The sequence below is a fragment of the Rousettus aegyptiacus genome, unplaced genomic scaffold, assembly GCF_014176215.1.
Source record: "Rousettus aegyptiacus isolate mRouAeg1 unplaced genomic scaffold, mRouAeg1.p scaffold_m13_p_4, whole genome shotgun sequence".
Classification (NCBI taxonomy): domain Eukaryota; kingdom Metazoa; phylum Chordata; class Mammalia; order Chiroptera; family Pteropodidae; genus Rousettus; species Rousettus aegyptiacus.
The window spans coordinates 50,305,713-50,323,327 of NW_023416307.1; the positions used below are offsets into that span (position 1 = coordinate 50,305,713).

The following is a 17,615-nucleotide window of genomic DNA, read 5'->3' on the forward strand; positions in this document are numbered from 1 at the left end:
TGTTTCAACTTAATGACATTGAAATGTTGATGCTCAGTTGGATATCTTGCTGTTTTCAACAAAATGGTTTTATAGTATGCTTTCTCAAAGCTTCTGTGTTCTTAATAATGGAAAATATTAATAAATGGCGTGATTCAAAATATAAATAGGTTTTTGACAATAATCATATGCTCTAACTTTTTGATAATTTATCAACCTGTAAGTTAAACCTCACATGGAGTGATCATTGCCACCACAAAATCCTTTTACCTACTAATTAGAATGAAGGTAGTGTTTGACCTCCACTTTTTAGTTTAATGAATAGCAAGTTTATAATGGAAGCCCTTTGTCATATCCATTTTGGGACTTGGGCCTTTTTACTTTCCTAGGTTTGTCCCTTCAGTTTGGAAAAGCTGTTTAAAACACCTGCTGGGAAACAGTAAAGCTATGGATAATCCTCTAATCTTAGATTTAGAGAAATGAGTACCAGTTGATGCTAATATGATGCTTAGACATTAAGGGGCTTCCATCCAAGTTTTGGCATGAATTTGTTAGAAAAAATTTTATTCACTCCTTTAAGAATGTTTTTTCTTAGAACGGTTTTCTTTTTGATTGTTAACTTCTAAGCATCTGGTGTCCTTTTTTTTTTTTAGCCCTTTAAGAAACAAAGTCTGTTTTCGAGTAGGTATTGATTGTTCCATGGAAACTCAGGAGTGTTTGTAGGTTCTGCATGCTTTGTATGAGTTCAGTTTGAACAATGCATTTGGAATCATCTGGGATGTCCAATTCTGGCATGTCTTCACTGTTTTTTAAACATTTTTCATGCCATTTTTCAAACCTCACTTCCCATCTTATTCAGAGAGATTAATCAAGAATTGAAATTTGTCTGGGGAGAGGGATGAGGGTGGGTTGGGGACTTGAGTGAAGTCAGCTTGGGGTATTTGCTTTAAAGTGTTTCTCAAGCAGTTCCTAACAGTATTTAGAGATTCCCTGGAAGATTTGTGTACTCAGCTTATTCTGGACAAAGTGGTGGTCTTAGTGAGATTTGTATTCTTTATGCAGGACAGGCTCTAAATTTTATAGGTAGTGTAACTTTGTTATCAAATCCAAGAAGGTAATGGACAGAGTGTTCCTATTGTAGTGTTTCTGGCAAGTGCTCCCTAAAATGCACATGTAGTTCTCAGCTCTCTGGGTTTTTAATCCTATGGTGCTAGGAGATACTGTTTCTACAGCTCTTCTCTAAAGTGGGAGGAAGACTTTGGACCAGTGAATAAGGGGATTATCCACTAAATATTTTTGTTCAAGACACACTAGAGACCCTTCTGTATATCTAGTAAGTGATAATAAAGGTGCTAGGGAAAGCCTTAAATTTGAAGACACACGGAGGCTGTAGGAAATCTAAACTTGTAGGAGGAGAAAAACATGCCATTAGATAAAGCAGAGCTGTAACTGCTGGCTAAGACTCAATGGAACTTCCACTTGCTCTAAAACCAGGGAAATCTTACATAACTGGGTGTGATATATCTATAGATACACATAGTCTATAGGTAAATAATTTCAAAAATGAGGATCTTTCTCTCAGTTGGTGATCCTCTGGTTTTGGCTGTACCAAATTGTGAATATTCTTGCTGTGTTGTACCCAGTTGCTTTATATTGATACTGCAACTTGAATTGGGGAGGGGGGTGGGACACTTGGGGTGGGGGAGGGAGGGAGTGGGAAAATAAGTCTTTTGAAGACATCAGCTCACTGTGCTGAGAGAGGGACCAAACTCAAGGAAACCTCTGATCTATAAATTCAACTGCTGCATTTTTTATAAATACATGTAAATGTCCTGTTGTAATATTTGATCTTGGAAATAAAATAAAAAACTTTTCAGTATTAGTTTTTTGTATTCTGTGAGATAGAACTATGGATATTACTTTCATGAATACAGTTCGGGTTTCAAAAGCTTGCCCTCATACTCATGTTTAGGACAGTAGTAGTAACTGACAAAAGTTCATGGTCCCATGTCAAAGGTAATTCTTGCTAGTTTTATTTTTTTTTTTCTGCTCTTAGTAGTATGTTAGACATTTATGGTGAGTGTTCTATAAATGTTGGTCGAATTGTCATGAAATCATTGGATTTGCTAGCTTTGTTAGGAAAGTAAGATTCTATATTTGATATTTGGGCAATTCAAGTGTCTAGTTCTTCAACAATGACTAAGGACTTAGCTTAAGCAAGTGGAGGAAAAAGTAATTACTAAATTAATGGAAGAAAAGAAAAGCCAGGAGATATTATTATATTGTGTAGTAGAAATTGGGATGGCTGCCTAGCTCACAGTAACCCCAGAGACTAGTTTGTGCTGTTCCTTTTGTGGAACTATTCCTCATACCCATGTTTCAGCAACATCTCATGGGACTTGCCATCTACTTTCAACACCTTGTTTCCCGGGCTACATGGCTGGTCAAGGGGTGAGCATCCTACCTAAATTGGGACAATAGGATGCCTTTTCCATTCCTCCAGCCACAGGCTGCCTATCCTTAGCCAAGAGTGAGGATGTTCAAGAAGGCTCTAGCAGCCAACAATGTCTGATTCTGCCTAGGGGGATCAAGTGAAAAGGACAGTAAAAGGAATCGCTGGAAACCAAGAACAATTTCAGAATGATGTTGGAGATGGAAGCCTAATGTGAGTGGGTTGAGGTTTATAATATTTTCATACTAATGAAGAACAAGGAAAAAAACTTCCTTTTCAGTGGACTGGCAGTTCTTTCAACATCTCCTAGCTTCCTTTTTTTCTCCCTCCAATTAAGGGAATGTGTTCTTTTGTTTAGTCAGCTGTCAGTTGAGGTTGGAGCCCACACACAAGGAAGCTGATTAGTTTGTCACTCTTAATCTGGGAAAGACTGGTTGATTGTCATCATCTTTTCCGCTTTCCTTCTGCCAGTGAATTCCATTTCCTCAACTTCCTCTATTCCTTGCCCAAATCCCACCTCCAGATCCCAGAATGGAACATCTGTCTATTCTGTTCTCCCAAGCCTTTCGGCTTTGGGAAGCCTTTCATGGCATTAGGCAAATTATTTTTCCACCTAGGCCCCATTCTTAATTTGTGGCCTCAAACTCTCATTTGCATCTCCCTAGAAATACTACCAACAAAGTGATAACTGGTAGCTATGTCTACAATAGAGCCAAATTCTAAGGTTATTAACACATCTGTGAAAAGGTAATGCTTTAATTCTTTCATGGCAGTGCCCAGGCCTCTGTTACCACAGAGGGCCTACTACAGAGAAGTGAAGAACCTAACCTAAAGCTGGCCTTACTTAGTAAAACGATTTATTGCAAGTATATAGTTTCTAAAAGAAGTGTTTTGTTCATAAGATTAATAATTGAATTGTCACAAATTTGCCCTAAAGAACAAAGAAAATCCTGCGGTTGTCATCATCAGCCCCAGCTAAGTTTGGCACTTTAAGAGGTTAAAGCCAATCCAGCACTTTTCTTTGCTCCACAAGCACCATTTTAATATCCATATGAGACTGTCTGCTATTAGATAAGCCATTGAATTCAAAACAGAAATACCTTCTGTTTTGAATTCAATGGCTTATCTAATAGCAGACAGTCTCATAGGGATATCTGGTAGTCAGCCATCAGATCATTCTAATTGCCTAACTACAAGATGTTCTAACAGTCACTGCATATAAAATCCCTTTTGCTAAACTGAGAGTCAAGAGCCTGAGAGGATTTACCTACTCTAGACATCTTGTGTCTTATTTAATTCTCAAAATAAACTTGTGAGGTAGGCAGTGTTTTATAAATGAGAAACTGAGGGTCAGATGATTACTGAGGTTCATTAAATTACCCAAGTTACATAGCTAATAAATATTTGTAGCAGGAATTGAGCCCCAAAACTACAGTACTTCCTCCAAGAAGAAATACCTTAAGATAGTTGGGATCAGAGTTGGAAGGATGGCAGGGTTGAGAGGGAATATCTCAGCTATCAGTGTGATGCAGGACAAGGCAAATTTCCCAGAGTGCAGGGGAGACCAATCCCTGCGCCAAGAGAAGAGGGTCCTTTGGTGGAAAGTGTAGAAAGAATTCACTAAAGTCAGTGTCAAAAGGAAAGTTTATTAGAAAAGAGATAACACTGCACAGAATGTGGTCTCCTCTCAGAGGCAGAGAGTGAGAGGGACCCTAAGTGTTCAGGCAATTCAGTATACAGATCATTCTTTAATTCCCATTTCCTTTGATATGGACATACAGTGAGGAAGGGGAAAGGGAAAGAGCACATAGTTTGAAAAGGCCAGCTGGCAGTTCTCGGCCTTTAAGCCAGAGGTTCCCCATGGTTTTAGCCATAGGGAATGAATGATTAGGGGATCATTTTGTAAGTTATATAAATATCTTAACACTATATTGTACCCCTAAAAAAAAAAGACTATGAAAATGTTTGTCCCTTGACTTGTAATCCCATTCTTGGCAATTTATCCCAAGGAAATAATTACACATAAGATAAAAGCTATATCATCTCTAATGTAAACAAACAAAGCAAAAGAAAACAGAAACAATCTAAGTAATAAAAAAATAAGTTATTGCTTGGGCAATCTTATTTCAACGTTACAAGGATTACTATGAAAGCTGTCAAATCAAAGAAAAGTGTTTATGATTTCTTATTTAGTGAAAAAGGCAATATATATAATATTACTATGTAAAATTGACTATACGTAAAGACAAAAGTGAAAAAGAAACATGCGAATATGAAAATAGTTGTACAAAAGAGCCAAGATTATGGTGAAAGTTTTCTTATTTCTAATAGGTTGCCCTTATAGGAAAGTTATTTTTTAACCCCTGAAAAAAATGGAGTCACAGATCTCCCATGCAAAGAGCACCACAAAATGTCAGCAGTCTGATGTGACTGTTCTATAAGATGATGGTGGTCTGGGGCTTGAAGAAAATGTTAGAAGGCACCATATAAAAGTAAAGGAACCATGCAACAAACAGAGCGAGCAAAGGGCAAAGCAAGGAGGGTGATAATAAACCAATGGTAGCCACTCTGTTCAGGGCTGTTTTTCCAAAGTGCCCAAATTCTGCAACGAGTGAAACAGATATGGACAGCTAGTTTGTGACGCGGCATTGCTGCTTGGTAAAGAAAGGGAGGTAAAGTATTTGTAGGATTAACTCAGAACATAGCCTCTTCACATACTCAGAAGACAGAGCTGTCCCAGCCAGCAGCCAAGGAAGGCCGTACACAAAGAGCTTTCAGCAGTGCCTGCTCCCGAGGATGTTTTCTGTAGCTCCCATGAACGTTATCTGCTCCTGTAACCAAGCAGCACATCTGGCTTCCATCCCTCTGAGAAGGTAGCTACTCCCCCAGTGAGATAACCCCTCCCTCTGTTTGTGGGCATAAAAAAGTTTGCTTGCAGTTGGTCAGTTGCAGTTTTTCTTCCTACAGCTCTGAACTAAACAGCCTGCTGCTGAAGCTTCCGTGCCTCGTGAGTAATGAACGGCATTTCTCACCCCTCTAGTCCTACTGGGGGTTTTTATAGAATATCCTAATCCAGGTACAAGTTCCAGGCCTGAGGCTCCTGCATTACAGTATTTCTCACAGGTACATCCTCTGACTCAAGACATTTTAGATCACGAGGCCATATCTCCTGGTTCCTCCTTTAGGGTCACATGAAAATGAACAGGAGACAGGTCATCAGGAGAGTGCTCTCCAGGAAGAGGAAAGCTCCTTCAATGGAAGCCTATAGGCAGTGGCGTGGGGGTACACACATACACACATGCTCACACTCGCCTGGTTGACCTCTGTATGTATTTAGGGCTTCCCTGACCTTGAGAGTCCTGGAAGAGGCTGGGTCCTGCAGGAGTGCCAGCTGGGGCTTGCTGGAGTGCAGGCCCACTCTGAAGACAGCCCTTCTCCAGGTTCTTTCTCTCCCGTCCTGATTCTTGACACTGGATGCAGGTAAGCAGGGATGAAAGGGCCAGTGAGGTAATGGCCAGGGAACAGTATGGTCTAGGACTTCCACTCAAGGGAGCCCTGGCTCTGCCACTGAGCAGCTGTGTGACTTCAGGCAATTTGTTTAACTTCTCTTTGCCTCAGTCTATCAACTTCAGGCCTTTACACAAGCTTAGACTACTTTTCCCTTCCCAGTTTTGCCTGCCTAATGCCTATTGTCAGTCAGGTTTTGGATTAAACAGCACTTCCTCCAGGAGTTTTTACATCAAGTCTGCAGGACAGGATTTGTTGTCCCTCCTTCTATTAAACCTTAAATTGGATTACACCTGAAGGTGGACACCTCTGTTTAGCACTTGCTTACTGCCTTGACAATGTCTCCACCAGACTTTTAGTTCCTCAAGAGAAGAGACTGTGTCCAATTCACGATTGTACCCCAGGCCCTAGCATAGTGCCTGGCAGTAAGTGGTCACTTAATAAATGTTTGACTGTTCATAAAGAAATGAAAGAAAAGCCTGGCTAGACCATGAGTAAGGTAGATAAAACAGAGAGAATTTGCAGTCTCTTCCTTCCCAGGACTTAGCTGATCATTTATATTGTTACCCAGACATCTAGCCAATTTCTTTCGTTCATCCAGATAGGATCTCTGGTTGGAACATGCCTCCCCTAAAGCTATGATCCTGCTTGTCCCTTTAGATATCAAATTAGGCAACTTCCTTGCTCATCTGCTGGCTCAGATTTTTGGAAGCACTTCTCAGAATGTTGTGATCTCTAGGATGACAAAGTCAGGGAGAGGAAGTGAAACTGGAATTAAGCCTCAGCCCTCCGGGGTGGAGCAACACAAGTGCTTTTGATGCAGGACAGGGCATATTTCCCCGAGAGTGCCGAGTGCCAGGGAGACCAAGCCCTGCACCAAGAGAAGAGGGTCCTTTGGAAGAGAGTGTAGAAAGAATTCAACACACACATCAAAATCAAAGTCAAAAGGTAAGGTTATTAGAAAAGGGGTAACACTCCACAGACACTCGGAGGCAGAGAGTGAGAGGGACCACGACTGATGGTTCTGACTGTTCGACTGTTGGGGAGTTCAGTTTATAGATCATTCTTTAGTTCCCATTTCCTTTGATATGGACATACAGTGAGGAAGGGGAAAGGGAAGAGTATATAGTGTGAGAAGGCCAGCTGGCAGTTCCCAGCCTTTAATCCATAGGTTCCCCATGATTTTAGCAGTAGGGAATGAACGATTTTATTGATGTAGGGCCCACTTAAAAAGACTGTTGTTCCTGTTATTAGTCATTCCAGCAGAAATCTTCCTTTGTTCTGCAGGTGTCCTCCTGGCCTGGCTATGGGGCTGATCAGCATATTGTGTAGTCTCTGAATGTAGCTTGATTAACATTTTAATTCTCTTGCCTCCTCACTACATTACTTTTAGTGTAAGATCACTGGAACAGCCAGGATTCTCTGAATTCCACTCATCCAAAGGCTATGCTCAACTTAGTTTTCCCTCTCATGTCCGTATTTTTTAGTTTCCCTTCTAAAACTCTGTCCCAATAGGAAAAAGTCTCCATAGAAGAGATTATCAGAGAGTGTGTTACTTTGGTGATCTGTGTCCTGGCAGGCCTTACTCATAAGTGGGATAATTTAAAGGTGGACGAAGGGGTTCCTAAGCAAAAGCTTCTCCCAGCCTGTGGTCTAGAGAGCATGCTCCTAAGTCCAACTACACACGAGTCGTCAGTTGGGGCCCCTGGCAAAATGTCAGTCATTGGGAGGGGTGTAGGTTAAAGTAATGACTTATTAAGACCCTCAATTGGTTAACTTGCTGAGACGTATACACTGAGAGCCCTGAACTTTAGACGGACAGTCTGGGGAGAGAGGCTGCCCAGACAGACATGCCCTTGCATTACAAACTAGGAGGAGGATTATTATCCTACAGGTGTCCTGCCTCCTGACATCAGGGCAAGCCTCACCCTGAGGACCTGAGGAGGAAGCAGCTGGTACTAGGGGACCTAAATCATGAAAAGAGGTCTCCTGTGGTGGACTAGCTGGGAGAGAAGGCTGGGGAAAGACACAGGGTCTCTCCTGATCCCTAATTCACACCCTTCCCCTCAGGCCCCTTATATCCCTGAAGTAGGGCTGCTGTTCCTATCATATCCTACCCAGGAACTCCCCTAGCATATGCTCCCTTCACAGGAATTTGAACTTTCTTTAGTCAAGGACAAGTTATTTAATTCATTGTGAGAAACATGGTGTAGAGGACAAATATTCTGTGGAGGGCACACTTGGCGAAGGCAACTCTTTACACTAAAATGCAAATGTCATTGCATCAGGAAGTTCCCCTTTGGTAGAATTGCAGGAGCCAAGCATGGGCTCAGAGATTAGAGGAAGCAAAAGTCACCAAGGCCTTTGGGAGTTGGTGAATGCGGGAGAAGGGCAGGAGCATCCCCTCAACCAAATGCCCTACTCAGTACTGTGTCTGGACTAGTCTCTCTACCATAAACTTCAGTCTGGACAAATAGAAGATGCTGCGGTAATCATCCGGGTTTTTAAAAATGAGTTCATAAATTGTAAAACTGTTTTTAAAAGGTATAATAAAATAAAAATTTAGGATAGTAATTTCTAGGAAGGAATTCAGAAAGATGGTAGGATTAGAGAGTACACACCTGGGCTTCAATAATATTAGTGGTAATGACCTGTTTTGTAAACTGGTTATATTTACATGGGTTTTGTTTAATTATCCCATATAACTTACAAGTACAGATACATTATGTACAGTATGTTTAATTCTTTAAACTCTGAAATATTTCATGATATATGTATGTGTATACATATGTGTAAGAAACATACACAAAGAAAGAGAAGGGGAGAGAGATATATACATTTTAAAAAAATTATGTGCAAAGCGATGTGTTAGATGGGAGTGTTAAGAGCCTTAAGGTGACACAGATATGTAAATGAATTGCAAAGTGGCAACAGACCACTTTTTGGGAATGTCATGGTACTGACTTTTTCAGATCCACACTGATGTGAGTTACTCAAATATTACTAGTCTTATGCTAATTCATATTTTTTTAAAAAAAAAAGGAGAAAAAAATGGCATAGATGATAGAAGCTTCGTTTATCCCTCTTGTGACTACATCAAAGTTGTGGCAGAAACAGGGAGCAAACAGCAAGCAAAGTTGCCTGGGATCTAGATGAACAGAAGCACTACAACTAGGGAGAGAAATAAAAAATCACCCTGTAATGGTAGAAGGTCGGTAGGGGTGAAGACGCAAGGCTGCGTGGTCCTAAGTGGCTGAGTGGGACAGAGGCTGCGATAGCTGCACCTGGCGGCTGCAGCCCACAGCTCAGATGCCTCTCAAAGGGGCCTCGTCTGTGAATGGACTTTCGCAGTGATGGACCTGCTCACTCTGAGCACCAGCATCAGGTTGGCTGCATGCAGGGCACCAGGAACGTACAAGGGGACTCTGAGTCGTCGGAGCAAGGGCCTGAAGTGAGACTTGCTCTGTACAGAAGTGCTGGTGGTATCCATTGTTCTTCTGTCGATCCCTCCCCGCTCCCAGTGTATAGACTCAGCGCCACCATAGCTGAGATGTCATCAGACTGGATAACAGAGGTCGCTTTGCTCAAAGTATTCCCTGAAACTCCGTCTCCTCCAACTTGCAGCCCCACCCAAGCCATATCCAGTTTCGTCCTTGGCGAGTCTGGTGATCCTTCCTGAGCAGTGCCTAGACTCACACTAGTGGCAGCTGGCCTCGTTTTCTGGAGTGGTCTCTTGAGGCAACTATAAGCACAGCATCTGTGGATTGTTTGCTGAATCTTAACAGGTGGCCCCAGAGGGGCACAGACTGGGGCTAAACTTGGCCTGCAGCTGAACCCCTCTCAGGACTGTGCCACTGGACACCTACCACACAAAGCCACGCTAATAAGACCAGGAGACTTAGGAGCTTTGCTTAGTACATGGAAACAGACACAGAAATGCAGTCAAAATGGGAAGACAAAGAAGCAGAAACCACATGAGAGAACAGAACAGAGAGCCAGGAATAATAGAGTCAAGCAATTCAACAAATACAGAGTTCAAAACACTGGTTATAAACATGCTCAGTGAACTTAGGGAAAGTATAGATGAACTCAGTGAGAACTTTAACAAAGAGCTAATTTTTAATTTTGAAGAGTTTTTCATTTTTTATGGGTTGTACTTTTTGTGTTTTATCTAATAAATCTTTATCTACCCAAGACCCCAGTGATTTTTCTCCTTTGTTTTCTTCTAGAAGTTTTATTAAGTTTGTATTTATGGTCCATTTAAACTTAATTATTGAATATGGTTTGAAGTAATACTCAAGTATATATATTTTTGTTCTGCATATAGATTGTTCTAGCACTACTTATTGAAAAGACTATCCTTTTGTCACTGAAATAGTATCTTTTTCAAAAATAATTCGATCATATATGTAGATATATTTCTGAACTCTCTACTCTGTTCCAGTGTTTTGTCTGTCTTTTTATGCATTACTTCACTATCTTGATTACTGTAGCTTTATAATGTCTTAAAATCTCATGGTATAAGTCCTCCAACTTTATTTTTCTTTTTAAAAATTATTTTGGCTAATTTAGGTCCTGTGTATTTCCATACAAATTTAGATTTAGCTTTTCAATTTGTATTACAAAATCCTGCTAGGATTTTGATTGAGATTGCTCCGAATCTGTGTGTCAATTTAGAGAGAATCGATGTGCTAACAATACTGATTCTTTTGACCCAGGAACATGATATATCTTTCCGTTTATTTAGGTCTCCTTTAATTCTTCTCAACAGTGTTTTGTCATTTTTAGTGTATAGGTCTTACACATATTTAGTGAAATTTATCCATAACTCTTTTTTATTTTTATGCTATTGTGTAAATGGTATTTAAAAAATTTTTACAATTTGCCATTGCTTGTATATAGAAATACAATAGAGTTTTTGTATATCAATGTTTTTATTCTGTGATTTTACTTATCTCACCTATCAGTTCTAGTAAATTTTTGATAGCTTCCTTAGGGTTTTCTATATAGATAATCATGTTATTTATGAGTAATGACAATTCTTATTTCTTTATTTCCTATATGTATGGCTTTTGCTTCTATTTATTTTCTCATTGCACTGCAAAGGACCTCCTGTCTAATGTTGAATGGAAGTGGTAACAGTGAACATCTTTAAAATGACATCTTTTAAAGAGAGAGGATGACACCTTAAAAAATTTTTTTTTCCATTCCAGATACAGTAATCACTGGGTATAACAGAGGTACAAACAAAATATAATGGAACAAGGAGTATGTGTGTGAGAGAGTTAGCAGAAAATTAAACAATTTTCCGTTGGGGAATAATTATAACAGGAAGAGTTTTTAAGCAAGTTCTTTGGCTCTTCTTTTACTGACCTCGGGAGGTGACAATATCTGTAGTCTGTTGCCCTGACCCAATGCTCCCAGCAGCAGAGCCCCCATGACCCTCCTTCCATTGGTTCCAGGACACCGTCATCTCCCTGCATGATGGCATGCTCACGGACCTGCTCCCGCATCCTGGGGCTGAGCCTTGGTACTACAGCCCTGTTTGCTGCAGGGGCCAACATGGTGCTCCTCTTTCCTAACTGGGACGTGACTTACCTGTTGAGAGGCCTCATTGGCAGGCATGCCATGCTGGGCTCTGGGCTCTGGGGAGGAGGCCTCATGGTAAGTGTCCTGGGTTCCCTGGGTGTGAACTCCCAAAGTGCACCCCGGGGGTGGAGCAGGGAGGTTGGGGGAAGGAGTGTTTTGATTCCTTGCAAAAAAGTTTAACAAGCTGGTCTTAGCAACTCCAAGCGATAGAAGACTCTAGGAGAACTTGACAAGGGTTGCTAAATTTTGGAATAGGCAGGCTAGGTATGAACATTGTTATCAATAAAGTCAGATCAGGCTAGTCATCCAAAATTGGGTCCTGACAGTCAAAGCCAAACCCTCTGGGAAAGATAGAATAATTCAGTCCATGTGAGGTGATCAACCACTCTTTTCAACAGCCACAGGTGTCAGCTAGCAATGTAAATTACTCAGTCTCTTAACAGTCTTCTCTCCTCTCCCAGGTACTCACTGCAGCTATCCTCATCTCTTTGATGGGATGGAGATACGGCTGTTTCAGTAAGAGTGGGCCTTGCCGAAGCGTAAGCACCAGATTCTACTCTTCTAATACCTAGAATGTCCTTACATCCTAATTCTGTCAAGGCGGTATGATAAAAAGGCAATATTGGTCTTGGGGTTTGAAGTCAGGTTCTGACCATGCCCCTTAATCATCTTAAGCTCTTGGGAAAGTTGCTTAACCTTTTCGATCTTCAGGTCCCCACATGAAAAATGGGAGTTAACAGGGTCAAGTCAATGATCCTGTCATATAATGGGCCATAAATGTCATAATGAACCATAAATGTTTATACAAATTTGGGGGAACTGTTATCATTATTTTTTAGCCTATTGAACAATATGGACATGAGTTATGTACATTGTAATCATGTGTTATTGAGAGAAAATTTCCTGGTACTTTGCTTAATTTTTATTAGAGCTGGAATCTTCTCCAGAGATCTTTTAATGACTAGATTCTAGTTTAACCTTTCCATTTTACAGATAATGAAACTGAGGCCCATAGTTAATTTTCACTTTATTAATTATATAAACATCTCTCTATATTTTTGAGAACTCTGTTTGCTCACACACAATATTCAGTCTCAGACACATGAATCTCTAACCTCCTTATAGTAACTCCACAGCTTGCTTTGATATCTGCAGCCCATATACTGGGAACTCCACTGATTCAGAATTAAATATAAACGCCCACACATTCCATTCACTATCTGTTCTCAGTCAAGTCTGGTTTTCCCCAAGGGAAGTGGTTCTCAGATGTGAGTGCATATTAGAATCCCAGCAGGGTTTGTTAAAACACAAATTGCTGGGCTCCACCCCCAGAGTTTCTGATTTAGTAGATCTGGTGAGTGGAAAATTTTACATTGCTAACAAGTTTCCAGGTGATATGATGCTGCTGGAACTGGGACCACATTTTGAGAATCATTGTTCTAGGCTTATATAAGACTATTTTATCCTGAATCTTTTCATTTAGAGTCAAAACTTACTATGCACCTTTCTCTGTGCCCTCCCAAGCTCCAAAATGGCTTGACATCAGTGGAGAAATGACTCCATGACTCTGTATAACAATTATTTATATGCTTTATTTAAATTTTAAAAATATGTAGTCTTTGGAAAGGAGAAAAAAAAAATCTAGTATCCTGTGAAATTCAAAATCCCAATTTGGAAGCAAGGTAGAATTTTGCCAGGAAAATAAACTTGTCATTATCTTTTATGAGGGAAGAGTGGTGTACTGACTAGAAAAATATAGTGACAGAACTGGTGTCATTTCAGAGTTGACAGTAATTTCTCTCTGTCTGTCTCTGTCTCTCTCCTTCCTTTCTTTCCTATGATTCATCCCTCTCTCCTCCCTTCCTTTTAGAAAGACAAGAATCAGGAATAGGAGCTTGGAACTTTGGAAAATATAGCTTTTCCTTAAAAGAGTCAGATGTGGGCATGCAATAACCAATCCGATCCTTTAACCCAGAGGCCGAATGACTTAGTCTGAGCTTAAAAGTTTTTGATGTGAACCTGCTGAGAAGAGCCTGCCGAGTGGAGTTGGGGAGATTCATGTTCAAGTGTCAATGTTTTCCCCTTCTCAATTCTTTCTGTCCCACCCCTTCCACCTCTACCCAGTGACCCCTCATTAGACACCCTACCTTGGTTAAGCTTTAAAGGAGGTGCCATGGAGTAGCCTGATGAATATGATGGGGGAAAACTTGAACACCAGAGAAGTTAGATTGTCCAAATGGTCCCACAAGTTACCTAGTCATAACCCCATCTCAGGCTCATTGTTTCTTCTCTCCCTCTACAGATGCTCACTGCTCTGTTGTCAAGTGTCCTGGCTTTGCTTGGAGCCTTGATTTGCTTTACTACTTCTGGAGTAGCCCTGAAAGATGGTCCTTTTTGCATATTTTATGTCTCATCCTTCAACCAGACGCAAGGTTGGAAGTATGGTTACCCATTCAAAGACCTGAATAACAGGTAACTAGATGGAGAGTTGGATAGATTTGCAGCTGTTTTAGGGAGGGAGTAGGGGAGACAGGGAGAAAGCGAGGGAGAGAGAGAGAAGTGGACTACAAACTCCTTTTGGTTATGCATTCTAGCATCTAACTCCTATGATGCTTAACAACTGAAAAAGCAGCAGCAGTGATCACCCCCAAGAGTCTAGGCCTATGACCTATTCTGGGTGAGGCCTCAGCTTTCCATTGAATTTGCTTATTTGGCTTTTCTTACTTATTCCTCAAACCTGGTCTCCTTATATTTTGAAATAGGAATTATATGTATGACCATTCACTCTGGAACTCTGTCTGCCTGGAGCCTACTAAAGCTGTCGTTTGGCATGTGTGCTTCTTCTCCACCCTACTGTGCATCAGCTTCCTCCAGATTCTCCTGGTGGTCATTCATTTCTTCAACAGCTTCTTGGGCCTTTTCTGTAGCCTCTGTGAGAAGTCATAATGCCCTTTTATGGATAGGAGTTTTCATCGGAAGCTTCCTCGGATCCTTTCTGCAACTAGGATTTATGGGTATGAATCATAAACAAACTTCCCTTTTAGGTATTCCTGTAGGAATACTAACAATAATTATTCCTTGCACATATGTTAATGCATTTCAAGTCACATTGTAAACTGCAAAATGATATGTTAGTGGAAGAAATAATTAAGTCATTATTATTGTGTAGGAACTTATTGTACATAAAATGTCCTCCAGCCATGATCTTACTTCAGCCTCTCAATGACTCCATAAAATCTACCACATGTTACACATACAGAAGTTAAGGCTCCTAGAGGACAATGGGCTTGCTGCTTAAAAGCACTCAGCTAGGTTCAGGTAATGTAAGAACCTGAGCCCCTATCTTCTAAATTCAAGTTCACCACTTGTAATGGCCGAACTCTGTGTTCTCAGAACTCACAGGTTGAACCCTTAACCCCCAATGCGACTCTATTTGGAGATAAGACCTCTGTAAAATTAATTAAGATTAAAAGAGGTCATAAGGGAAAGATCCTAATCCAGTAGGATTGACATCCTTATAAGAAGAGGATGAGCTATCAGATCCCTCTTTCCACATGGGCATAGAGGGAAAGGACATGTGAGGACGCAGCCAGAAGGTCGCTACCTGCAAGCCAAGGAAAAAGGCCTCGGTAGAAACCAACCTTGTTGGCACCTTGATCTTGGACTTCCAGCCTCCAGAAAATAAAAATAAATTTCTGTTGTTTAAGCCACCCAGTCTGTGGAATTTTGTTATGGCAGTCTGAGCTAATTAATCCATCAATATTCTTTTCATTAGTGTTCAGTGAAGTTCAATAAGTGGTATATGCTGAATATCCACGGTGTGCCTAGCATTCACTCCTGTGCATGCTGAGAAGCCAAAGATGACTGAGACATGGTCTTTGACCTTGAACTCTGCCCTGAGTTCATAGTGTCAAGAGTTCATAGTCAGGTTAGAGAAACAAACACATGTATCGATAATTTAAATACCACATGGCAAGGGCCACGTGAGATATCAACACAGGTGTAATGAGAGCTTGGAGGAACAGTGAACCCCAAAGGGGAGGATAAGTGAGAGATCACAGAAGGCTTCCATTGTGTCTGAGCCGATTTCTTAAAATAGCTTGGAAAAGAGGGGGGGGGTTTCCCCAGCGGAGGAAACAGAACGCTCAAAGGCCTAGAGGGGATGAATGGGATGGGGTGTGTGCAGAACTGGGATGCCACGGCTGCTTCTAATGTGGGACATGGAAAGAAGAGGGCCTCTTTCTCTCACACTGTAGGATAGTGAGTAGAGTCAGGAGTGGGATGGAGATCCTGGTAGGGGAAGATTTGATGGTTAGGGAAGAGGATGAAGCGAGCAGAAGCAGCCTGGGAAAAACCAGGAAGAAGGGTACTGTCAAGAGAAGAGGTAGCGGGTAGGTCCAGGAAATTTCCTAGAAGGAAATTTGGAGGCCCAGGTGGTACTGTATCCCCTCCACAGACCCTTGGACCCCAGCTCCATACCAGCACTATCCCAGGTCAGGGAGGAGCCACTGAAGCCCCAGAGGCTTCCAGAATATAGCAATTCCTCTGTTCCCAGTGTGCTTCAGCAGGACTGAGGAGCATGATTCTGTCTTCTGATAGGCAAGCTAGCAGAATAAGTCAGGTCCCTCCAAACACCATCTCAACTTCTCCTCTCTGGAGCCGTTGGCCTGACAGGCCTGTCCTGAGTGGGGAAGGTAGACAGATAAAACTGTCAGGAACAGAAAAAGGCACAGTCTCTTGATCAGGCAGGGTGTCCTGAGGTCCAGACACCATATTGTATACCCACATACAACATCCAAGAAGCATTGCCTGTGCCTGTCTCACATGACCCTGTTGGCTGATTTAGTTTCAGGGTCATGGCTAGGACATACCTGATTTATACAAACTTCTCTTGCAGGGGAAAGATATTGACATCTCCACATAATTAATGGAGAATTTAAAGATAATTTATGTCTGGTTTTGGACATATTAGGCACACACACACACACACACACACACACACACACACACACCAGGTTCACAATCTTTATCCTGGCTTGGCCCTACTTTGATGGCTTAGCAGGGCACTGAGGTGAGAGATGTCAGTTTTGGGCACCAAGACAATTCTCAGTGAAGAGGTGACTCTTGCCTGAGCCTCCTTCATCCTCAGGAACCTCAGACTAATATTATTGTAGCACTTAATACGACTTCAAAGGACAGCATCTCCAATCTCTGCCTCAGCTAGGCCTATCATTCTCACTTTCAGATTCTGTACATTTAGGGTGGATCCTCCTGTGGTTGGCTGCTGACACTCATAGATCTCAAAGTGCACAAGGTCAAAAACAGAAGTCTGGGAGTAAAGCTGACAGCACCTTCTCCAAGTTTGAAGTACAATTGCCCAGGTGAGGGGTGCAATGTACTTAACTAGAGATGAGCTAGAATAGCTCACTTAACTTCTTTCTTCACAGTTCAGTTTATTGTGGATTGTGAAGAGCTGTAGGGGAGGGGGAGGGAGAAGGGCTTTGAAGAGGCAATAGGAGAAGAAGAGGAGAGGAGGAGGAGAAGAGAGAGAGGAGAGGAGGGAGGGGAGGGGAGGGGAGGAGAGGAGAGAGAGGAGGAGGAGAGGGAGAGGAGAGGAGGAGGAGAGGGAAGGAGAGGAGAGGAGAGGAGAGGAGAGGAGAGGAGAGGAGAGAAGGAGTTTCTGAATTCATTCTGCTGTGGGCCCCACAGCCCTCCACACCTGCCTTGGCTGCCCTTTGTGAGAGTCTAGAGAGTACCTGCACCCCCTTCCTCCTACCTGTATCCCAGGACCACCTCACACTTACAATGGGCTTTTACCTTGGTTTTATCTCCCCAGACAAAAGCTCCATCTGGTTTTTGGCTTGGCTTGCAACCAGGTTTTGTTGAAAGGCTGATGCTAATCTGTTTATCAGGATGGTATTAAGTAAACATTTTATTCCAAAGAAAAGTTGTTCCTTATCTTGTATGTGCCTTCCTGAATATCATCCTGAAATGAAGAGGATGTTGCCTTGTATTAATAGTGCTCAGAGAAAAGTAAGGCCATCTCGGGAACAGGCTGTCCTTCAGCTTTCTGTTATAGAAAGTGGCA

The 17,615-nt window shown here is 41.7% G+C and overlaps 1 protein-coding gene across 1 annotated transcript; it reads left to right on the plus strand.

Annotated features, from left to right (window-relative positions):
• The first annotated feature begins 6,543 nt into the window (after positions 1 to 6,543).
• Positions 6,544 to 15,229, plus strand: TM4SF19 (transmembrane 4 L six family member 19). The gene is made up of 5 exons (XM_016135172.2): positions 6,544 to 6,886; positions 11,401 to 11,602; positions 11,989 to 12,066; positions 13,830 to 13,999; positions 14,290 to 15,229. Exons 2-5 carry the CDS (start codon positions 11,420 to 11,422, stop codon positions 14,471 to 14,473), a joined length of 615 nt encoding a protein of 204 aa, XP_015990658.2. The 5' UTR covers positions 6,544 to 6,886; positions 11,401 to 11,419; the 3' UTR covers positions 14,474 to 15,229.
• The last annotated feature ends 2,386 nt before the right edge of the window (positions 15,230 to 17,615 follow it).